Source organism: Brassica oleracea, chromosome C8, assembly GCF_000695525.1.
Source record: "Brassica oleracea var. oleracea cultivar TO1000 chromosome C8, BOL, whole genome shotgun sequence".
In the NCBI taxonomy this organism is placed as follows: domain Eukaryota; kingdom Viridiplantae; phylum Streptophyta; class Magnoliopsida; order Brassicales; family Brassicaceae; genus Brassica; species Brassica oleracea.
This window is the reverse complement of record NC_027755.1, coordinates 41,339,320-41,364,540: the sequence shown is the minus strand read 5'-3', so window position 1 is coordinate 41,364,540 and position 25,221 is coordinate 41,339,320. Positions and strand designations below refer to the sequence as shown.

Sequence of the window (25,221 nt, the reverse complement as noted above, 5' to 3'; positions counted from 1 at the left end):
TTCCATATTTTTAGGAACTGATTTCTTATCCGTAGAATACAACTAATCTGTAGAAATCGGTTTCTACAGGTTTTTAAAATTATAATAATGTGTAGATTTTGATTTCTACATGTTTTAGATTTACAGTAAATCTATAGAAGTCGGTTTCTATGTGTTTTAGATTTATAGTAATGTGTAGATTTTGATTTCTACATGTTTTAGATTTACAGTAAATCTATAGAAGTCGGTTTCTATGTGTTTTAGATTTATAGTAATGTGTAGATTTTGATTTCTACATGTTTTAGATTTACAGTAAATCTATAGAAGTCGGTTTCTATGTGTTTTAGATTTATAGTAATGTGTAGATTTTGATTTCTACATGTTTTAGATTTACAGTAAATCTATAGAAGTCGGTTTCTATGTGTTTTAGATTTATAGTAATGTGTAGATTTTGATTTCTAAAGATTTTAGATCGGCAGGTTAAGCGCGGAATGTGTATTCTAAATATTTTTAGAATACTCTTATTTACGTAGATCACGTATTCTAAACATTGTAGATTCAATTAAAAAAATGGATTTCGTTTTCTTCTTCGTAAAATGCCATTTCTACTTTATTTAGAACAAAATCTGAAAATTATGATTTAAGCATTTTTAGAACTGAAAAAATGCCACTAAGTTCATATAGGTATTTTATCAATAGTTACTATTTTTCTAATTTTTTTTTGTTTGTAAAATTATTTATTAAATTTATTTTTAAAAATATTAAAGGGTATTATAGGCAAAAATGACACAAAATAGATATTAGTCTAAAAGGACATAGTTATCATTTTTTGTTCTAAAAAAACAATTTTCCAAAAAAAAAAGGAAAGAGAAAGAGTTCACATAGAAAGATTAGCCAGTTCAGAACATGATCAAATGGATTTCAGTTTAGATAAACATCTCAACATTCACTGAACTCAGCTACCACATCTCCCTAAACTGATTTGTCAAGAAAAAATCGTCTTTCGTCGTTCATATGGATGCGGAGTTGCCGATTTGGTTTACAGAGTCAATATGAGTCTGTGAATGTCTTGCTGTTAAAAAAAAAAAAGAACAATAAAAAACATTTCCTTATCTCTTATCCACCACTTCCCTCATATATACTCTCCTAGCCTCTGGATCAGTGAAGAAAATCATACAATATTTTTAGGCTTGGGCGTTCGGGTACCCGTTGGCATTCGGGTCGGGTTTTTCGGGTTTTCGGATTTTCGGGTTTACGCTTCTAGGTCCCATACTAAAATTTTATTAGTACGGGTCGGGTTCGGATAATAACACTTCGGGTTCGGTTCAAAATTGTATTGCATCATAGATTTTGGGTTCCGGATTTTATGCCCAGACCTAAATATTTTGGCACCTCTTTCTCTAGCCAGAGGCCATCAACAAACGTTTATTATGCTTTTCTAATTCCAATATCATACTTGGTTATATAAACTATAACATGGACAAAAACAAAATAACAATAATATTTTACACCACACCCGCATAAGCATTTACGATCCGAATGGTAATTGCGGATTTGGTAATATAATCGGACGGAACTAAATATTGTGCAATGCAACTACGGTTTATGTGATTTACAGAATAAGTAAAATTTTGATAAAATAAGCAGTGCATGTAATATTTAATTAGTTAAAATATATTTTGTGGTATTAAAAAATTTAATTTTTAATGATAAAAAGCAGAGTAAATAATATAAAATTAGTATATAATTAATATAGTTTTAAATTTAAATTGTTTGTTTGGTCTTATCCCAATCATAAAATACAACATATTAACTGAATATTTTTTAATTAAAAGACATTTTTTTTTACATATTTTAAAATAGCATAAAACTATTGTTTTAAGAAAAAAAAACAAAAAATATTATTATATGCCTTCCATACAAACATGTAATTATATATGATTACAAAATATATATTTTCTAATGTAATGCAACAACAGCAATGTCAACATATATGATTTACACGGGATCAACCACGTATAATAATAGTACTGTTTACTAATTATTACTGAAATAATTTGTCTGTAAAATAGTTCTATAGAAAATAATATTTTTACAATAATATTGAGATACATGTATGGTATACGTGTCTTGTGTTCGTTTAAAAGTCCAAAATGTCTGATTGATTATTTTGCCATCCATTTTGTTTTTATGGTTAAAATGAAAATTATATAAATGTGTGCGTTATTTAAGAAAACACACCTATTTGTATGTATGTGCGGTTTACGCAAAAGAAAGAAACAAATACATGATCAGCCTGTACATGATTGGTGTTATCGATGCGTTATTTTTTCCATTTATGCTCTTAAGCTAGTTATGTGAGTGGGAATATTGATTATTATTTTTAAGTTGTCCAGTTAAATGCCGGTTTAGACCATCGTTATCCCAGAAACCCCATTTGGATTTTAAATTTTTTTTTTTATTTTACTTTTTGGAATTTAGAAAAAAAAAATTAAAAATGAACCAATCGCGGATCGCCACGTGTCAGTGGGGCCTGCGAACAGTGTAAGAAACCCTTAAAAACCGATTACTATTTGGTAGTTTTGGTAACCGGTTTTTTTTTAAAAAATGGATCTTACGCTGGACCCACACGCTAAGAACCCCTATAATATTTTTGGATAAAGATGCTCTTAATACTTGCAAAATCTATGGTATAAATTCCCTTACAATCTTTTTTTTATTAAACATTATTCCCTTACAATCTTGCAGGACACTACGAGTTGATGATACGTTAAAATACTTCAAAATAAGACGTTGAAAAGCCGGGTGAAATACCAATAACGTATCCAAAAAGTGAACAATTTAAAGTTGGTCGTCCAAAGTGAAAGCTTTAATATTGTTTAAAAAACTTTGCTTATAAATATGGGAAGCCTTGTGGTGAACTCAAAGCACATTGGGTCTTATCACTCTCTAACATACATACATATAGAGAGAAAGCGATCAGCAAGAGAAATGAATGTCGTTGAAGGAGAGAGATCATCAATAGTAGACAAATGGGCACCGGCTATGGCAGTTGTGGTAGCAAATACAGTGACGGGTTCAGTAAATGCCCTTGTGAAGAAGGCTCTTGATGGTGGTGTTAACCATATGGTCATTGGTGCTTATCGTCTGGCTATTTCTGCTTTCATTTTGGCTCCTCTCGCTTATTTCTTGGAAAGGTTCGATATTTGATGATCCAACAACTTACTTATATGTGATTTAACTAAATACTTTTTCTTCTGAATCTTATGTTTTACTATTTAAAGGAAAACAAGACCGAAGATAACGTTAAGGCTATTGATCGATCATTTCATCAGCGGTTTGATTGGGTTTGCCCCTCTTTTTAATTATTTGTTCTTATAGTATATGATTCTCATCGTCAAAGCATCCATAACTGTAGTCTTTCAATAGATTTTTTCACAACTAAAATAATAACTAAAAGAAAAAAAAATAAGATAAAGAGAGAGAATTCTTCAAATAAATGATTGCCGCTTAACTAATACTAGATCTCGACCCGCGCAACCGCGCAGATTTTTGTTTTCATTTATTTTTATATAAATATTTTGTTTTCAATTCTAAATTGGTATATATTATACTCCCTCTGTTTTTATTTGTAGGTAGTTTTAGCAAAATAGATTTGTTTCACAATGTAAGATGTTACAGAATCCAAAGCAATAAAATAATATAATTAAAAATATTTAACTAAATAGTTGTTACTTTTTCCAAAAAGTTGAACACAACTTACAAAGTAAATTTTAAATTTAATAGGTAGTCAACTACTAATATTTACTAGTTACAAAAATATGTGTCTTCTAAATTCACTATAAATCTAACTAATCTAACGTACATGTTTTCTTATTACGCAAACAAATATTCCAACAAATAGATGATTTGATATTAATATAATGAGTAAAATGAATGATTAACAAATAATATCACCTGAGCTAAATGGAAGAATAACTTCATAGCTATTGTTAACACTCTGTTCTTCTTCTTCTTCCGATGGAATTGTGTTTAAATCAAACAAATTACCACTTTCATAATTTTGAACTGAAACATTTAAATCAAAATCAAAAGCCATAGAGAAGAATGAGTGACCATTTCTGGTTTGGTGTTTAAATAAGCATCAAAAACTTTCCAAAAAATTGATTTTGGCTCCATTGTAAAATTTTGAGTTTTTAGTTCAAATTAGTTATACAAAAATTGGCTCCAAAATTGTTTTGTAAAAATTGGCTCCAAGATTTTGTTGTAAAATTCTTAAAAGCTCAGATGTGTGATTTTTGGTATTCTTGTTCACTTTTTAAATTTTTCTTTTCCTTTTATTCTTCTTAAGAATAGCAATAGCCTCACTCTTTAATTAAATGTTCGTAACATTTCACAAATTTAGAAAGTTTTTAAAAAATTAAACTTTTCGCTTCATAGATTTATATTATCGAGTAAATAATTAAAAATTTAGTTTTTGTTTAATTTTTAAAATAAACTATATAGTTTAAAATTTGTTTTCATTGGTTTAAAGTAGTAAAAATTAATCATTATTAGATAATATGATTTTTTTTATTTAAAAAAAATCTTTATAATTTTAAAAGTTAACATCGACAAATATTTAAATATTTAGCATATAGAGGTATAGTATTACATTATTAAATTATATCTATTTAATTTATACTATCTATAAATTCAATGGATCATCTATTGTTTAAATCTAATTATTGATAGTCCAATAAAAATTTCTGGTAAGCCCAAAATTTAAATGATAAGATTAGATATTAAATGTAACATGACTTTCTAAGAATATGTCCATTGAGTTCATTTTTTAAAAAAAAATCACACATGAATCAAGGCTGTGACTTTTGTTTTAATATATAAGATACGCATATCATTTTGTAAATAACTCACATTTTCTATTTATTTTTGAGAGACTCGTTTGAGTTTTTTTACCGTTGTGAATGCTCTTAGATTTTCTTGGTATTTATTTTTGCAATAGCAGTTTTTTTTTGGTCAACTTTTGCAATAACAGTTACATAGCTAAGCTCTAATTTTTGTTTTGTTTTGACATATTTTTGATAATCCACAGGGCGAGTTTGGTACAATTTTTCTTTATGCTTGGTCTGTCGTACACGTCAGCAACTGTTTCGGGTGCTTTTCTGAGCATGATGCCTGCAATTACCTTCGCTTTGTCCCTTATTTTAAGGTACTAATGAACCGTCAATCATTCTAAGTCAGGTTAAATAATCATAAAATATCATTAACGAAGTCCATAATAATATAATATAATCGTGTAAACTAGATAAATATTCATTTCATCATACAGAAATACTTACTAAAATATCTTTATGCAGAATTTTAAAGATTGACATGTTTGACATAAACATTTCGATATTAAGAAAAAGTATTTTTACTATTATTGTATTTCATGAAATTCTATTATTGAGAATAGTAGATCTAATAAGACAAGAAATAGACTTATATATATACGTAAAGTTGATTTTTTATTAATTATTCATCTTACAAAATTGAGAATTGATTGTTTTAAATAGTTTTCCATTATCTGTTGACAAATAATTATTTTTCATGATCACGTAATATTAGACAAAACACATGATTTTCTGAAACAGATATTATATGCAGTTAAATTTAAATAAATTTAATAAACATAGAATTATTTTATTCATGCAAATTGTGGTGGATGTACATATACAGTGGCAGAGGAGGAAATATTTTTTACAGGGGTCAAATTGACGATACAAGAGTCGGTAATCAAGGTTCATCATATGTTTCTATAGGAAATACATGCAATTTTTTTTTATTTTTAAAAATCACATGGGTCATCTGACCGGCATGATCATATGCTAGCTCCGTACATATACCAAGAGGATGATACTTGCTCCCTTGAAAATTTCAATTTCTTTGTAATATACCCAAATTTTAGCTATTCCCTCCTACTAAAAATTACATTTTAATTTTAGTTTTATATTTTATATGTGTTATAACATTATGCTACATCCGCCACTGATTATATAATTACTTTTCGGAAAACAATCACCAAGAGAATGTTGTAATATCTAATGTTATATAATACGCATAAACAAGAAAACAGCGTTGTTTATAAAAAAAACAAGAAAACAGCGCATGAATTTTAAGGATATATATTAAACACCTAACGTATCAGAATGCATGGGGACATATCAAATACAGTAAAATGTTTTGTTTTAAATTTGTGTAAATTTCAGAATGGAAAGTGTAAGAGATCTAAAGAGCGAAACAGGAATGCTAAAAGTGATGGGAACATTGATATGCGTCGGTGGAGCGTTGTTATTAACATTTTACAAAGGTCCTCAGATATCACACTTTCACTCTCACCCAGAGGCTCTTCAGGACAACAACAACCATCAAAGCAACACAAATAATTGGCTTCTTGGATGTCTCTATGCTGCTATAGGAGCCTCGTTTTTTTCTATGTGGATGCTTTTCCAAGGGACTTTAAACATTAAGTACCCTTGCAAATACACGAGCATTTGTCTCATGTCCGTGTTCGGCTCATTCCAATGTGCTCTCTTGAGTCTCTACAAAAGGAGAACTGTCAATGATTGGGTCATTGATGATAGATTCGTTATTTTCGTCATTGCATACGCGGTAAGTCAGTTCATACCTACCATATCCTGAGTTGGGATTTAAAATTAATTTTTATAAACCATGGTGTTTTTTTTTTTTGAACTTATAATAAACCATGGTGTTAGTCTGCTAGTCTTTAAAATTATGGAATTTTGTAGATAAAACTTCCTTTTGTCTTACACTATCATCTTCTACTATGTAATCCTCGAATTTTTGTAATGACGTGTATATTATTTTAATCCCAACTAAGCTGGTGCACGTAATCCATTCCCTGGAAATCTATGTATCTTCGATTTGCTCAGCCGATCAAAACACGAAATATTTTCTTAATTGAACGAGACACCATTAAGTTGGTGATATTATTTTTGATTCTTACTATCCAGGTAACAACTAATAAATATATTGGAAACTTGTTATATATATTATTTTTGATTCTAGAGGATGAAACGTTCTGTTACAATATTATGAGCTCTGTTTTTTTTTTTTTTTTTTTTTTTTTTTTTTTGCATTTTTGGAATAAATGCCAAAAGCTAAGCCAAGTCACTTAGCAGTCAATTTTTACAATTATGTTTTGAACCACTCTATTTTTAATAAAGGCCTATGTTCTTTGGTATCATTTCGTTTCGTTGATTGGTTACTTCTTATATTTTGGGGGTTTAATTATGATGAGAATAAAGTGTTAACTTACATAAAAGAAGTAATGCCGCTTTATTTGAAACTTGTCTAGAATGTAGAAAAAAAATATATGCAAATTTATGAAAAAGAAGGAATACTGATATTTTTGAAAAATTGACTGGATTTGGATTTAAATATATAGATACGGTCCTGATTTTTTATTTATTTATTATTTTATTTTTTTGGTCCTGATTATTTAAAATGTATAAATATAGGGAATAGTGGGGCAAGCGATGTCGACAGTAGCAACAACATGGTCGATTAAGAAACTGGGAGCCGTTTTCGCATCAACGTTTAGTCCCATTATGCTCATCTCAGCTACTCTATTCGATTTCCTCATCTTACACACTCCTTTGTGCCTCGGCAGGTAATTTCATTTTACCTCGTTTTATATATGTGAATGTAGGTCCCTGCTATATAATATATAAAACTCTAATTGTTACATTTTGCCTTTCTTACTTCGATTACAGTATAATTGGATCCGTGGTGGTAGTAACGGGTCTCTACGTGTACTTGTGGGGTAAGAACAAAGAAATGAAAGCAGCAGCAACAATGTGTCCTCCGATCCAAAACGAAGATAAATACAATACTAATGATAATAACACGAACAATAACGGCTCTAGGTTATCCGTTTAATATGGTTTGAATGAAGAGGATTTGAGATATAATAAAGTACCTCCGTTTACTCTCTTTATACTATGTTTGTATTGTTTCAGATTAATGTGACAAAATTGTATTATAAATTTATACGCTATGAGCATCTCAATAGTTCTAAATTTTGTCCAATGCAAATTATTAATTTTGTATATCCACTAACTAAATATTTGGATTGTTGAGAGTTAATGTATCTTTGCTATTTGATTCAATATATATATATAATATTAAGTTTCATAAATCTCTAGCTTAAAATCATTTAGCAATTAATGTATATTGATCCTTTTCTGTGTATTACTACAGGCCACATATTAATTTAGATATGAGGTACTTAACATATATATCAAACATGCGCGTCTAATGGTAATTACATTGTTTCTTTGTATAAGTTGATTGTGTATTGATTCTTTTTCGCATCACTCGGAAACAATTTTTTGTCGGGGCCATAATATAATCTTATATATTAAAATAGAAGTTATCACTTCTTTAATGTGTGATTTTTTAATCTGGACACCACTTAGAAATCTTACTAAATGTATTTTATTAAGACTAATAATACATAGAATCTTTAAAATACTTTAACAATAATATCTTTTGATATCTTTTCATTTTAATAGTATATATATATTTATTTTAAAATTCTAACAAATCTGTTTTCAAAGATTTTTACAAGATCTTCATTTTCGAAATTATATTTAAATATTTTCACTAATTTTGAAATTTGTTTGAAATATTATTATAAATTAATATATTCAGTTATCATTTATAAAATGAAAAATAAAAAAATCTATAATATTTTATCTATTATATAATCTTAATCAATCATATTAAAAGAAATTATTATATTGAGCTAAATATAATAAAATTGTATTAAATTTATAAATTTATGAATTTTAGTTTCGTAATATGTTCAAAAATAAAATCTAATACGTTGATAAGATGAGTTTACATTAGCAAACAATATAATACATGTATAAAAATTAACATGTATTTCTTTAAAGCTAATAATATAAAATCTTTGTAACTACTTTAATCATATATTTTCATTTTAAATATAATATAATATATATTTATATATTATATTTTAAAAGTTCTAATAAATCTGTGTAAATTTTAACAGTAACTTAATGTATTTTAAGTTATCGTTTATAAAATAAAAAATAAATAAATTATATCCTATTTTATCAACTTTATAGTCATGATCATGTTAAAATACAATTATTATACTTAAATAAATATGATAAAAGTATATTCAACTGATAACTTTATAAATTTTATTTTCATAAATATTTTTCATAAATATAAACTATTTATTTTTAAAATATAATATGATAGAACGGCTTAAAATTAACAAACTATATAATACATGTCTAAAAATTGACATATGCTAGACTTTTGTATATACAATAATATATTATCTAAAATGAATAAGTATAAAAAATATTAGTAAAAAGAAATCCAGCTTTGAAAAACGGGTCAGAATTTAGCATAAATTAAATACAAAATAATTTTCAAATATGTTTTCTCATGAAAATATTAATTTTCTTAATAACTAAATGCAAATACAATAAGATAAATCTATAATAAGAACTGACAAATTATACGGTTTTAAAAAATTGATTAATTGTCATTCAAAAAAACAATTTATTAATTATAACATATAAATTATAAAATTGTTATATTTGAAATAGTTATATAAACATTTAAGTATATGATTAACGTTAAAAATATATACCACTTATGTTCTAAAATAATAATTTATGTATAGAAAAATGAAAACAAACACATGCGCGGTTGCGCGGATAAAAATCTAGTTCTTAGTTAAAATAATATTTGTATGATATTCTATTTTATATAAATGAACTAGTGGGAATATGGAAGAGCAAACCATATCTGATGGAGTCAAGAGTGACTTTCCACAACTATTCCCCCAAATCCAATCATATACTATAATATACACTAAAAGAGAACAATATATCAATTTTATTCGGATCACATGATTCCATTATTCTTTAGTAGGCCACCTTTTCTATTAATAAGATAGAAATTGCATCATCCCTTGTAATAAAGCACTGACAGTTTTTTTAGTCCACAACTTTCCCAGCTTTAATTTTTTGGGCAACTGATCATCAGCGATCATTGTGTATTTTTTTCTTTGCACGTTTTGTTTAGAGTTGCTGAGACGTTCGAAATAAAACGAAAGTCCATAAAGTAAGCCGCGAAAAAGCCCACTGGACCACCGAGGTAGATGAACATTTGGGACGACTTACGAGAATACATATTTAATTTACCGGCAATCATCTTCTTCCGATATTTATTAAGGACAGACGGATTTCGTTGAATTATAGCAATCTTAGTGGGCACAGCATCCTGGTTTGAGCAAAAAGCTGCTTAATTGGCTTACTTCTTGAGTGGGTTAGGAACTACGTCCGACTTAATTCGGAGAGGCGTAATAATTCTATTTTGTTTAAATTTCGGAGTAGACGGTCCTTTCTTTTTCAACTGGTCTTGAATTAGATTTCTCGTTTAAATAAAAGTGTTGTGCATGTAAAGAAACATAAAATAATTTCTTTGAATATCTATATAACCGAAATGCATTTTACATTTTGAAAATAGTGTGGAAAGCTGCAAATAATACTGAAACTCATCAAATTGACGTGTAATGATACTTTAAGATATTTTCTTATCAAATAAGTGAAAGAGTATTGGTTGTTGCCAAACAAAATAGTTTTTTTTTTAATATGTTGTGCTTTAATGTTCTGAAAATTGTAAACATATTTTATATAAAGGTTTCAAAAATATGGTAGAAATGTAATAATTTAGGGTCTCTCGTGTCAACGATATCCCAAGGTGTGGATTGGCGGCTATTAAAAGCATGTTTATAGGGGTTGCTTACCCATGGTTTCATAACCAAAAAATTAATTAAAATTTTGTGGGCTCCACAGAAGATACAAAAGACGTTGCTTGTGTATGCAAAAAAAGAGACATTTTCGTTTTTTTGTGGGCCCCACGACATGTGGCGGCCCGCGATTAATCCTCTTTTTTTTTTCTTTTTTTTTCGGCCAATTTTTAAGAAACCTAGGTTAAGAAACAAACTGATAAACATGCTCTAACGTCACATTCCAAAGTGATTAAGTTCCAACTTTCCGGCTTCGCCGTAAATTTTATTTCGACGCATTCGAGTTTTACTCTGAATTCGCTGTCATTTTATCTTAGAGGTTGCTCTACATCTATCTTTTATGATGTATTGCTTTATTGTAATATGTAGAGCTAGGATCATCTCTTCTTCAAAATGTAGTCCGAATGTTTAATCATTAATGAAAGTCGTGTTACAAAAAAAAAGGATTATGACATTTGTGTTTATTAAATATTAAAGATTAGTGACCATAAAATTTTCATTTTGTGTGTTTAGGGTATACAATAGTTACTAGTCTTTTTAGCATTCTTGAAACAAAATAAAAGCTAATAACAATATTTATGAAGCGGAGAGATTATATGTTAATGTACATCAAAATTCTCGGTGTGCACTGTGCAACAAGAACTGATTCACAATATGATAAATTTCCACCCGACCTTATATTATGATACATAAATGATGAACTTATTATGGTAATACACTAAGTACATATCATATCCTGACTCATTTTAACAGAAAAAGGAGGAGTACTATAAATAGAGACAACTTTAACTAATTATTCCCTTTATTTTTATGAAAGATAGTGAAGTTGTTGGACAAAGTGCGCTATATAGTTCAACAATTCTTCTTTTTTTTTGTGTAAAATGTTAAGATTAATATTAGATTTTCGAATTTGTTATTTAGATTATAGTGAAAACAAGTAACGGGATGAAGAAATTGAAGCTAAACAACAAAATTTATGGTGGCAAAAATCTGAAACCAAAAGCATAGAAAAAGAGTCTGGTACCACAACCTATTAGTAAATAGGCGTCTTTAAACTTTAAAATAATGGTTCTTACAGCTTCCAACATTCCAACCCAATGAAGAATCGCTAAAAGATCGAAACAAAGAACTACAAAGAAACTTGACGGGGGCAACCTCCGAAGACACAAGGGTGAGTCACCTAATAAACGATGATGCTAAATTGAAACGAATAATTGTTTAGACCTAAAACAAATTGAAACACAAATAAGTAAAAGACGCGAGAGAAAGTTAAAGTCTATTTATTTAACAACAAAAAGGAGTTAAAGATCTATAGATCGGTGACTATAAATCCATGACCGGTGAACACAAGAGAAAAAAAAAATCCATGACCAATATCCAGATATGACATATTTTGTTCTCTTTGAACATTATAGTTTGTAGGTTTAAAATTTAGAATATAGTCTGTGGATTTACAATGTATAATTTGTATTTCATTTTTTGCATTAAAATCTGCGTAAAACTCATTCTCTGCCTTAATATACTATTGTAGAGATTCGTTTATTTCCCACATCGCTAAATCCAAGCCAATTACAGGTCGCGACCTACGTTTTTTTCCTAAAATATAATGTTGAATCTGTATGCCGATAAGAGAAATGTTTCAGTGTAATGTACAAAATGTGCAGTAGATGACACGAACAAGACGTGACAAAACCAAATTACATGTTTCTCCGATAACGTATATCGTGTAAATAAATTGTTCGCCAAATTAACGAATATTCATAATTTTATAATCTCTATATAAAATCATATGCGTGAGCTTTTGCTAACGTGCCTATGCAAGTTCCTTAAATAATATAGTAATCAAAAGAATTAAAGCGTTTGAAATTCCGCAGGGAATACCGATAACGATATACGTAACAACTTTAAGTTTTTGGTTGCGAGTGGATGAACATAGTGTAACTAGTAACTACACATGCATGCTTAGACAGTTTTTCACTAAAAAAATGCTTTATAGATTTTAGATATGCTAGGAATTGTTTTGTTTTTCTTTTCAAGTTAACGCCAGAATAAGTCCAATGTGAAAAATGACAACGCATAAACATTTCCTTATATATATGGGAAGGTTTGTGATTAACCAAACTAAAAGCACATTGGCTCTTATCTCTCTCTCTCACACACAAGCTCACACATATATAGACATATATATAGAGAGAGAAAGAGATGAATGAAGAGACGCAAAGCGTGAAAGTAATCGGGCAATGTTCACCGATTATAGTAATGGTGATAACTAACATAGCGATGGGTTCAGTGAATGCACTTGTGAAGAAAGCTCTTGATGTTGGTGTGAACCATATGGTCATTGGTGCTTATCGAATGGCTATTTCCGCTTTCATTCTAGCTCCATTCGCCTATATCTTGGACAGGTTCGAAACTTTTATGAAACAACGATTTATGTATATGTGATATTCTGTTCACACCCTCCCCCCCTAAAAAATAGAGCTGTAAACGATATTAGCTCACTAAAAAGACTGTTCTATGATAACAAAAGACATTTTTTCAAATGTAAGTCAATAATGAAATCTCTATTATGAGAAAAAAGCATTTTCTTGAGACAGATACATTTGAAGATTGTTTGAATTCGCTTTTCTTTTAATTCGCTTCTTTTTTTAACATTCAAGCAAAGCCAATTAGTTATGTTATGTGCACTTAAGTGAAGTTTTTTTTCTCTAAAAATTATGTTTAATTGTTAAACAGGAAGACAAGACCGAAGCTAACGCTTATGCTATTCATCGATCATTTCTTCAGTGGTCTGCTCGGGTTTGTCCTCTCAAATCTATATTTCAATTAATTCTTGACATTTTGTGTCGTCTATTTTCAAATTATTTTTATTTTTATTATAATACGTTAATTATTATTTTCGGTTTCGAGTGTTTTCTTTCAAGTAAAATATATTAATCACGCGCCCCAGTTATTGTTATTTAAGTTTTATTTTTGGGTTTATAAATTGCAGGGCAAGTTTGATGCAATTTTTCTTTTTGCTTGGTCTATCGTATACGTCAGCAACTGTTTCGTGTGCTTTGGTAAGCATGTTGCCTGCAGTCACTTTCGCTTTGGCCCTTGTTTTCAGGTACTGACTGAACCACCCGGCTTCTTTATGTATGTATTGACGCAACATATTTATTGAACTCTATATTAAAATATTTTATTTGAAAAAAATTCTTCTAGCTAAATTGATTTTGTGCAATTTGATTATGATTTCTTTGATATTACCTAAACTTCTTTTTTTGAGAAAGAGCTTTCTTATATCACCTAAACTTATACGTAACTATATCCATTTGAGCTCCTTTATATAGCTTTTCCTGGTAAAAGGTCTTTTTGGCTAGACGTCGCATTTTTATAATCTTTGATAAAGGGATGCGGAACCTAGTAATAACACGATTCATTGAATCAAATGTAATATATATAATATCTATCATTAGCTTTTAAAAAGTAAATAACTATTTTTATATAATTTTTTGTTGTTGTCTACAACTCAAGTACACTATCCCGATCCTTTTGCATAGGTTTATGTTCGTTTTTTTGTAAAGTAAAAAATAAAATAATATGAGACATATTCTTAACAAGTTATGTGGCATCTATCATATAAACTTACATAAACACGTTTTTAGGATTGAAAAAGTAAAGAATCTAAAGACCAAAGGAGGAAAATTGAAGATGCTGGGAACTCTAATATGCATAAGTGGGGCTTTGTTCTTAACATTCTACAAAGGCCCTCAAATATCAAACCCTCACTCTCACCGAGAGGCTCTTCACCACAACAACAATGATCAAGACAAAACCAATAACTGGCTTCTTGGATGTCTTTACTTAACCATAGGAACCACGTTGCTGTCTCTATGGATGTTGTTTCAAGGGACTTTAAGCATTAAGTACCCTTGTAAATACTCGAGCACCTGTCTCATGTCAGTTTTTGCGGCGTTCCAATGTGCTCTATTGAGCCTTTACAAGGGCAGAAACGTTAAAGACTGGGTTATCGATGATCGATTCGTGATTATTGTCGTCGTATACGCTGTAAGTTATTATAATATTTAGATAAATCTAAAATGGACTTAAAGATAAATTAATAAATTACAAGGTAACTATGCAAACGCATGGGAAATTTTGAGGTTTATCTAATATTACTTTGCCATTTATATAAAACCATGAGGTTTCTAAATATTAATTAAATTTAACGAACCACACCTACTAAAATTTGTTGCATTCTACGTTTATTTACTCATATTGGGTAAATGTCATTTTCTAAAGATAGTACCCATCTGTTATAATACATTAACAACAACTGATTTTACAAATATGTTTTATAATAACATGTTTGTCAAAATGTTTGCAAAAGTTTGTCTAGAAACTTTCTTTTTCTTTGAGTTGTTCGTATTTTGGTTCCGCTTCCTCTCTACTTTTACAACTCGTATATCACATATACACGTACTAATTACAGGGAGTAGTAGGGCAAGCCATGTCGACGGTAGCAACAATATGGGGGATAAAGAAATTGGGAGCTGTTTTCGCATCAACGTTTACTCCAATCGGTCTTATCTCAGCTACTCTATTCGATTTCCTCATCTTACACACTCCTTTATACCTCGGCAGGTACTTTTACTTGTTTTGTATTTATATATGCGTAAAGTAGGTACATGCTCATAACACTAACTAAAGTTTTTGGAGTTTTGATATTACAGTGTAATTGGATCAGTAGTGGCAGTAATGGGTCTCTATGTGTTCTTGTGGGGTAAGAACAACGAAACGGAAACATCAACTACATTGCCTCCTCAGATGGATAACGAAGAACAAAATACTAATATTTCAAATAATAGTTCTAATGTTTAAGGAGAGGATTGTCAAAAAATGTTTAAGGAGAGATAATGAGAGAATACCCTTATCTGAAGTCTAAAACTCCAGACATCAACGTAAAGAGTTGTCAAATATATATTCATCATTATTTAATAATATCATGTGACAGCTTATCTATTTTCTTCGTTATTAATTCTTTTGGGGTTAAATTTCCGTATGATTCAAATATCGTTTGATATAATGTGGTATTTTGACACATTTTTAAGTGACACGATTACTTCATTTTTTTTAAAAAAAGTAGCTAATGTTTCTGCATAAATCCTCTGCTTACTAAAAACAATGAAAAAGTTTATGCTTTACCACTGCATGAGCCGGTGGAATGCATTAATAGCAGGCACATCTTGTTTAAAACACAAAAGGTATTGCTGCCCTAGAAAAAAACTTCAAAAGTATCTCAGTAATAAATGGAACTATAAAATCGAAAGTAGGAATATAGATTATTGGGTTTGCTTTAATAGTATAGTCCGAGGATCAAAGCTACCGACTTATTAATACATCATCACTGGGTTAAAATCCACGTCATGCACAGAATGAGATTATGCATAGAAATTATTTTTACTTCATTTACGTATTATATATATAAATAAATAAAGTAAACACATAAATAAAAAAAATACATTTTGTTTATTTACAATAATTTTCTTTGGTGAATAAACCAAAAAAGCATTTCATTTATTTTGTGTTATATAACTAAATTTCAATGATACTGAAATATACATATAGTATATTTTAATATAAATATTTATTTATTGAAACTTTGTACTCATATAATTTTATTAACATTTGTAAATTTGTTGTAACAAAAAGTTTAAACCATTAATCACAAAATTTTCAATGTGAAATTTTTTTCATGCAAATTTCAAAATTAAAATATTAAGGTCTCAATACTTTTTCAATGCAAATTTTGAAATTAATATATTTATATATTTTATATAGTATATTATTTAATTTAAACGAAAAAATAGATATATATATATATATATTTAATATGAATATCCATTAAATGAGACTTCATATTCATACGATTTTATGATCTTGTATCTTGCTATAACAAAAAAAGTTAAACCATTTATCACAAAATTTTCAGTGTGAGGCTTTTAACATTTTTTAATAGGTTATAGTCGTTTTAAAAATTTAAAATATAACATATAAAAAATCTAATTTTTTATTAAATAGTTAATGTGATTATTTATTTTTTAAGTAATATAAAATTAAACAAAAAGGAGGGAGGATACAATTTTTTTAATCAAAATTTTATTATTCATAATCATTAATTGTCATATATATGGTAATCATATTAGGTAATTTCGTAACTTTTATTTAAGTAAAGAATTGATAATGTGCTTTTGTACACTACTAATCAATTTGATAGTTAGTTTAGTAAAAATTATAATATATGTTAGATGGACCAACCTATTTTTATAGGAATTCTAAAAATCATCATAGTGATGACACGTGGCTACAAAAAAATGTTGTAATGCTTCTCAATTACTCTCTCCGTATCACTTTAAGTGGTGTTTTAAAAAAAAATTGTTTTCAAAATAACGGATGTTCTCACTATTCTATATAGAATTTAATAGCATTTGAATTTTGTGATCAATTACAAAATACTGTTTTTTTCTTATTGGTTAAACTAGTTTCATTTAGTTATATTTTTATGTAACCAATGTAAATTGTATAAAAGTTTGTATTTTCTTAATCCATGTTCAAAAATTTTAAAAACCACTTATATTGATACATAGGGAGTAATATATAAAGGATGATTAGGGATGAGAATTTTAACCGAACTAAACAAAAAAGTTAGTTCGATAACAAAAAAAATCGGTTTTCAGTTCGGTAATTGTTTAGTTCTGTTTTCTAAAAAAAATTGAAACAATACCAATCTTAACCAAAATTTCGAACCGAACTAACCAAAATCTGAATCGAAATAACCGAACTAACCAAAATCCAAACTGAAATTACAAAAAAATCAAATTTTATTCAATTTAAACCAAAAATTTAACCGAACTAACTGCAAAACCGAAAATTTTAGTAAAATTTTTTGAAACCAAAAACCGAACCAAACTTTTTCGGGTCACATATTTCGACCAACCTGAACTACCCGAATTCCAAACTAGCCGACCCAAAATACCCGAAGAAACCGAACCCGCACGGTCCTGGTCATTTAGAATCACAACGGCTTTAAATTTTTGATACTTTGATGTTTGGAGGGATCAAAGATGGTTTCTTTATTATAGTAGATAGTGTTTGAAGCAGTGGGAAGCTGTAAAGATGCGGTTATGATGGATACAAATACATCTGGAGATGAGGTATTATTAACTATAAGGGATGCTTTGAGGTTTTTCGTTTGAGATTTTTGGATTTTTTGTTGTTGTGTGAGTGAAGATTTGGTTTTGATGAATAGGCAAGAAAGCCATATACTATTAGCAGCGGAAACGATGGACAAAGGATGAACATGATAGGTTCCTAGAAGCCTTGAGGCTTTATGGAAGAGCTTGGCAACGTATACAAGGTCTTACAAAATTAACATCTGTCTTCTGTGCTGTTCTTTTTTCTTTATCTCCTCTTGATTGTGAGATTCCTTTTTCATTCTTTAATATGCAGAACATATTGGGACAAAGACTGCTGTTCAGATCAGAAGTCATGCACAAAGGTAAGCTGTTCCTTTCGAATCTTAAGTAAAGATACAACTGGTTGGTAGTAGTGAGATAACGACGATCAATGAATTTAGTTGATAATGATGACCATGTTCTGTGTGGAACAAAGGTTCTTTTATGGGTTCTGTTTCTTACTCAGTGCTTCAACTAGAGATTTGGAGTCTTGCTAAGTAGAGTTGGTTGGTTACAAGGATAGCACATAACTGTTTTAACTTTAACTTTTTCATTTGCTCTGAAACGAATCGAGATCATAAAACTGTCTAGAGTTAGATTAGAGAGAGCTTCATTCTCTATAACCATGAGAAGTCTATACTCTATAGTAACAAACTAGCACTGTATGACACAAATGTACCGTATTTCACTTTAAGTCAGATGAAATAATGGGACTGCATGACCTCTTTTAGCCATTCAAGTCAAAAAAGAAAAAACCTCTAGGACCTCTACCCTGGGTCAGTATAAGACTCTTTTTAACCTCAAGAGTCTCAGGGTTGCATTTACATTCTCCAATATGGACACAGTTATGGTTCAACTCTTCAGTGGACTTCTTCCTACTCCGGTCACATGCCTTGCCTTACCAACACTACAAGAAAAATGGGTTTTAATAGCAGACCGAGATAGCGTTTTTTTCGATTGTGTTATGGTTGACATAACTATTACTTTTAGATATCGTTTGTATATTTGGAAACGTTATGATAGAGGGGCATATTTGAAAACGCTATAATAGCGTATGTTTAATAGCAAAACATTTTAAAATGTTATGTTTGGCTTTTTAAATCCCTAAACCCTAAACAAGTTTTAAAACTCTAAACTCAGAATATAAACTTTAAAACTCTAATATTCTTGTACTATAAGTTCAAATCTTAAACTTAAACTCAAAATTTATTCTTTTTTATTTTAATATATAACTTCCAAACACACAAACCTTAATTCCTCAATCAAACTCTATACCCTAAACCCTAACATCAAACATGTATAAAACCATACAGTTACTCTTAAATTTGTATTTTAAAAAAATACTTAACATAACTCTAATTATTCGAACCCTATTATGAAATTTTTAAAAGTCATAAATTCACAAAATTCAAATCAAAATTTATATCTCAAATGTTAAATTATAGTATCTAATCTTTAAATTTAGGAAAATTCAAAAAAAAAAAATGTAAAACCAATTTTTGTTTCCTCTATTTTACGGGCCATTGATTAATTCTAATCCAAGGGTTAAAAACTATTTTTTTTGTCAATCTTCAACCTTTTCTCCTTTTTTTTTTGTGCACCATCAACCTTTTCTCCTATTGGTTAATTTTTCTTTCTCACAGACCCCAATTTTTAGCCGTTGATGAACTTTAATCCAATGGTCACAATTAAATCTCTCTCTTTCTCATTTATCTTCTCCTATACGACGTCTCTCTAGTTAACCAAAAAAACCCATCGATATTGCAGAGAAACATATCCAGTCTCTACGCTTTATCCTTCTTTACCAGTCTCAATGATCCTGACTTCTCCTCCGCCACGGCTACTCCCCCCTCCCCCACGCTGACGGCTCCGATTCTCTGCTGGAATTTCGTTGGGAAGTGCGGTGGGACCGGGATCTTCGAGGTTCCGATTAGGTCTGCAGTTCATCCAAATCGACCTCCCAGTTTCGAGGCCAGACCCCATCCTCTTAAGCAAAGTCAAATCAGACGGTTCTTTGAGCTGGATCTGAGGACGGTGGATTGAAGGTATGTTACTTCGATGGACTCTATAAACAACATATAGTTTCTACAAAATGTTCCTTGTCAATTTGCTTGTATGGTAAACAGTTTCGACATCATCTCTCTCTCTCATTGTTTGATTTTGATTTTTTTTTTAATAACAGAATGAGACAACGTCATGAAGAGGAGGAAGAAGATGCGACAGAGGTGGTGCGGAGATGAAAGAGGAAGAAGAAATGAGGCGAGGTGAATGGGACGAGCTTGAGGTGATGGATGGGGCGGAGACAATGAATCGTCAGATCTGAAGAAGCTGTGGTGGCAGAAGTTAGGGTCGTGGTGTGGAGGTGGAGCCAAGCACGAAGAAGATAGAGGTGGCGGCAGTAGATGATTGAAAATGGATTTTAGGTTTAGAAATTTAGGTTTAGTTTCTATTTTTTCAAAAATTGGTTTAACTTGATTTAGTTTGGTTTAGTTTAATATACCAATCCTTAAATATGTAAATAATATCGATATATAAAATTTTTATAATTTTTTATTTTGGTAATTTTTTAAAAAATTTTTAATACTGTAAATAATAACGAAAATAATACGCGATTAAAAAATATTTAATTGCACACAAAAAAAACGCTATAGTATATGACAATAAGATAGCAGCGCAAAAAACCGCTATCTAATGTGTCAGATCTATTATGACGGGCGATGATACATCGCTTCAAAAACCGCTATCGTATCGTTAGATAGCGTTATTCAACCGCTAAGAAAAGCCTTTTTTCTTGTAGTGCAACCGTTGCAGTTCCAACTCCACCGATGGATAAAAATGATTATGAACTACGTACCGCTTGAGAAACAAAACATATCCCTTCAAGATCAAAACCTGGTTTCATCATCAGATGAGATGATTTAGAAGAGAGTGGAGTAACCAAGCTAAACGCTGATTCAAAAAACAAATGGTGACAAGGAGGAAGCTGTTGCTGCTATGCAAGAAGATTCAAACGTTTCACAGAAGATGAATATAGAAGACTTCGCGAATGCATCCATCTGGTTCATTCTAATGAAACACTAATGTCATTCAGACGAGCTCATGAACTAATATACTTTCATTGATATGAATAACAACACTACATAGTTATCCCTTAATTTATTCATAGTGGACTAATCATGTGTCCATGAATTTGTGATAATTCAGGCATAACAACCCACGTTAATAAAATTCTCACATTATTATTGTTGCAACTTGCATGTCTACGCCAACCCACGTCGTAAAAATATAAAGAGACATTATAATATACAATTTCTTTATCGTGTGTTTCGATTTATAGACCCTTTGCCTTTTGCATTTTACACACCAACAACGCGCTTCACTCTCGTATTTTCTTCTTTCCCAAAGTTTCTCCCTTTTCGATTCCAGAAGGTTTGTTTTTTTTTTTCTCCTTTTAATTCTTTAGATCTCAAAGTTGGATGCTTTCGATGTTTGATCATATGGGTTTTGCTTCAAATCTCAAATCATCTATTGGGTTTTATAGAGAAACCAACAGATTCGGCCCCCAGACCAGATATGTGGTGGTTTCAATTGATTCCAGCTCTCTGCACTAGTTAGGGATTATGATGATGATGATGATGATGATGATGTACGATTCGATCAATTTCGACTGAGTTTTGATATAGAAATGTGACTATTTTGTTGACAGATGAGTGAAGAGCAGCAGCGACCTGCGCCTCGTCTTAACGAGAGGATCCTCTCTTCCTTGTCCCGACGATCCGTTGCTGCTCATCCTTGGCATGATCTTGAGATTGGTACATTATAAAAGCTCTTTCCTTTCCTTTTTTGGTTTTGTATTTTCCAACTATAATCATGAATCTCTTGGTAGGACCTGGAGCTCCCCAGATTTTCAATGTTGTAAGTTTCTACACCTTTTTTTTTTTTATTATTATTGAATAATAATCACTTTATTAGAATCATTCTTATCTTTTGGATGAAATATTAATTTAGGTCGTTGAGATCACAAAGGGAAGCAAAGTCAAATATGAACTTGACAAAAAGACTGGACTCATCAAGGTGTTGTTATCTATTATTATATAAAGCTCCAATTTGATGTTTTTGTTTTAGTAAATGGTTTCTTCATAAATTACAAAATTTTGATTTTTAATTCCAGGTTGATCGTATTCTCTACTCATCAGTTGTTTACCCACACAACTATGGTTTCGTTCCTCGCACATTGTGTGAAGACAATGACCCTATTGATGTTTTAGTCATCATGCAGGTATCTCTCTCACTCTTTTTTTTTTTTTTTTTTTTTTTTTTTTCACATCACTCACTCAATTTAACAAAATCTGTGTAGGAACCTGTGCTTCCTGGTTGTTTTCTACGTGCTCGTGCTATTGGATTAATGCCTATGATTGACCAGGTAATAATCCAATAGGGTCATTGGCTAATCATTGAGCTTTGCTTTATAAATGATTCTTGTTTGTTTCTTGTATTCAGGGTGAGAAAGATGACAAGATCATAGCAGTCTGTGTTGATGATCCTGAGTACAAGCATTACATTGACATCAAAGAACTTCCTCCTCACCGTCTCTCTGAGATCCGTCGTTTCTTTGAAGACTGTATCCTCTTTTATTGTTCACTTTTTATTCGATTTCTCAGTAAGTGTTAGGTTTTCCATTTAACGTATATAGACAAGAAGAACGAGAACAAGGAAGTTGCGGTTAATGATTTTCTGCCATCTGAGAATGCTATTGACGCTATCCAGTACTCTATGTAAGTCTCTGTTTCTCCACTAACAACCAAACTTTCTTACAGCTTTTCAAGTTTTAAATCAACTACTCTTGGATTTTGATTTTTCATTTACAGGGACCTCTATGCTGAGTACATTCTCCATACCCTGAGACGTTGAAGCTTCTTCTCCTCAGAACATCTCTTGCAACATCTTGGTTTCTGTTTACCTTTTTATCTTTAATTGATACTTCCTCTGCATTTTCTTGTAAGATTTTGGATCTTTCATTTGTCCTTGTCAACTCATTCCGATTGAATCTGTTTCTTGGAATGATTAGAATTATTGTTCAAGTATCTGTTTACATTTATATTGTAAAATAAATATAATATAAACTCTAAAAAAAAGGGTAGTAAAATGAAAGTTAGCATTAGTCCAATGGGATTTGGACTTAGACGTCAACATGAACAACATACGCGTGGTACATTAGTGATCAAGCTTGGCCTGATGCCTAAGAAATAATCCACCCATCCAGGTTTAAGTCATTGTTCATTCAATAGTCAGTACTCTTTGGTAACAACATTAAACATTGTTTAAAAAAAAAATGAATATAGATTTATTTCGATTGCGAGAGTATTTTACTTGAAGAATTAGTGTTCAATTATTTGTTTACATATTAAAAATATAAAATCTAAAATCTAAAAGGAGGTAGTAAATAATAGTTAACATTAGTCCAATGGAGATTTGGACTTGGACATCAATTTGAACAAGCACATTTATGATGTGGACTTGAAGGACTCTTGAAAAGTAGTGAATATAAGTAAATTTTTTTATTTGATATTAATCTTGTTTACTTTTGTAGAACCTGTCATTTTGGAACGCCAAAGAAGAGAGTTTTGACATTTTTTTTTTTTGATTCTTTGTATTGAATTGATACAAATTTGTCTTCTCGAACCAATTCTTACCACAAACTCTCTTTTTCTTTTCATATATCTTACATGTAACGAAACAAGCTAAGATATAACTTATACATATGTGGAAACTACAAAATCATATCACTGAACAATGGTGAATTTTGTTAACTAAAAACCTATATTGTAATACAAAAACAGCTCCCTTCTTCTTGATCAAGGGACAAACCGAAAAAGTAAAATCATGTAATCAGAATCACTAATCATCACTACTATATATGACCGATGAAGATACTGGTCATTGACTTTTGCATAGAAGCAATCTCAATCTGTTCATCACCATCATAATCAAGCAGGCTACTCAAATCATAGCTTAATAGCTCTTCGAAATCTGTCTGAGTTTCAGCTTCGAACTGCATTTCTTGCTGATGGTCACGAAAACCACTAAACTGACTTGGACTCTGTAATCCAGAAAAAAAAGGGGGAAGAAGAATACAAATGAGTGTCTATGAGATATGGTTCTGACTTCTGAGGAAGTAAAAGAGATATTGACCCACCTCAGGATTGGTCATAGGAGTGGGACTGTGCTCAACATTGTCGACACCGGAAGAAGAAGAGATCTCACTTGCTTCACCCTTAAACTGTACTTTGCAGATAGTATATGCGCCGCTCTGTCAAACCAATTCAGCATAATCGATTGATTACTGTACTTACACAAACAAACAAAGCATAGCGGTAGTGAAAGCCGAGCAAGACTGAAAATGTACCTGAGGAGGAGAGAGGCAAGAAGCGTGATACTCGTGCATAACCCAGTTGGATTTGGATCCGTTCTTGTAAAACACCAAAACCTGTTTCTCACCGATTTTTTGGCGGTTACCTCTCTTTCGCTTGATAGGCAAGGTATTACCGGTTTTCTTCCAAAAACCAGACTTGGTTTTCCTCTTCTGTCGCTCACCTTTGTTATATTTGCTTTCCTTGCGTCCGAAGAAATGCCAAACCTGATCACTCGACGCGATCCTCGACTGCGCTGAGAAATAACAAAACCCCCCGAAAAAAGAACGATAGGAATCAGAATATTGTTAGCCAATGATTTAAACTTGATAGAATCAGTGGGAAGGAGACGTACGAGGCAGATCCCAAGGATCGAAGTTACAGATGTTGACTGTGCTAATGACTTCATCGACATGGCTCGTGTTGGAACCACCTATATTTTTAAGACGGAGATAATGGTCGACGATCTCCTCGTCTGTCGGAATAAACCTTAGCCCCACCAGATTCTCCATTTTGCTTCCGCCACAAATGTTGTCCGATAACCAAACTGAGAAACAGAGAGAGCTATCAATCGTGGGAGAAAGAAAAGACGGTGAAGTATATATTTATAGGGAGACAACTATCAACCATAAAGGTCCGGTCTCACACGTGCCAAATGGTGCGGGACAATATTAAAAATTCAAGAAGGAAAAAATGAAGACAAAGACGAAGGTCCACGGTCGTTTTTGATAACGTACAGTAGTGGTCTTCAATA

The 25,221-nt window shown here is 30.6% G+C and overlaps 4 protein-coding genes across 4 annotated transcripts; 3 read left to right on the top strand and 1 right to left on the bottom strand.

Moving 5' to 3' along the window:
- Positions 1–2,923: 2,923 nt before the first annotated feature.
- On the top strand, positions 2,924–8,088 carry LOC106310065 (WAT1-related protein At1g11460-like). Its single transcript, XM_013747259.1, has 6 exons — positions 2,924–3,176; positions 3,264–3,326; positions 5,072–5,188; positions 6,228–6,630; positions 7,500–7,651; positions 7,755–8,088. Exons 1-6 carry the CDS (start codon positions 2,971–2,973, stop codon positions 7,918–7,920), a joined length of 1,107 nt encoding a protein of 368 aa, XP_013602713.1. The 5' UTR covers positions 2,924–2,970; the 3' UTR covers positions 7,921–8,088.
- Positions 8,089–13,039: 4,951 nt separating this feature from the next.
- LOC106310482 (WAT1-related protein At1g01070-like) lies at positions 13,040–15,823 on the top strand. The gene is made up of 6 exons (XM_013747714.1): positions 13,040–13,242; positions 13,574–13,636; positions 13,830–13,946; positions 14,488–14,890; positions 15,315–15,466; positions 15,556–15,823. Exons 1-6 carry the CDS (start codon positions 13,040–13,042, stop codon positions 15,701–15,703), a joined length of 1,086 nt encoding a protein of 361 aa, XP_013603168.1. The 3' UTR covers positions 15,704–15,823.
- Positions 15,824–21,367: 5,544 nt separating this feature from the next.
- On the top strand, positions 21,368–23,141 carry LOC106310019 (soluble inorganic pyrophosphatase 1-like). Its single transcript, XM_013747212.1, has 9 exons — positions 21,368–21,486; positions 21,764–21,869; positions 21,944–21,972; positions 22,066–22,131; positions 22,229–22,336; positions 22,415–22,480; positions 22,558–22,678; positions 22,751–22,832; positions 22,926–23,141. Exons 2-9 carry the CDS (start codon positions 21,764–21,766, stop codon positions 22,966–22,968), a joined length of 621 nt encoding a protein of 206 aa, XP_013602666.1. The 5' UTR covers positions 21,368–21,486; the 3' UTR covers positions 22,969–23,141.
- Positions 23,142–23,968: 827 nt separating this feature from the next.
- On the bottom strand, positions 23,969–24,979 carry LOC106309430 (NAC domain-containing protein 4-like). Its single transcript, XM_013746455.1, has 4 exons — positions 24,823–24,979; positions 24,464–24,723; positions 24,254–24,367; positions 23,969–24,157 (listed from the first exon to the last, which is right to left on the bottom strand). The coding sequence occupies exons 1-4, from the start codon at positions 24,977–24,979 to the stop codon at positions 23,969–23,971; spliced, it is 720 nt and encodes a 239-aa protein (XP_013601909.1).
- Positions 24,980–25,221: the final 242 nt, after the last annotated feature.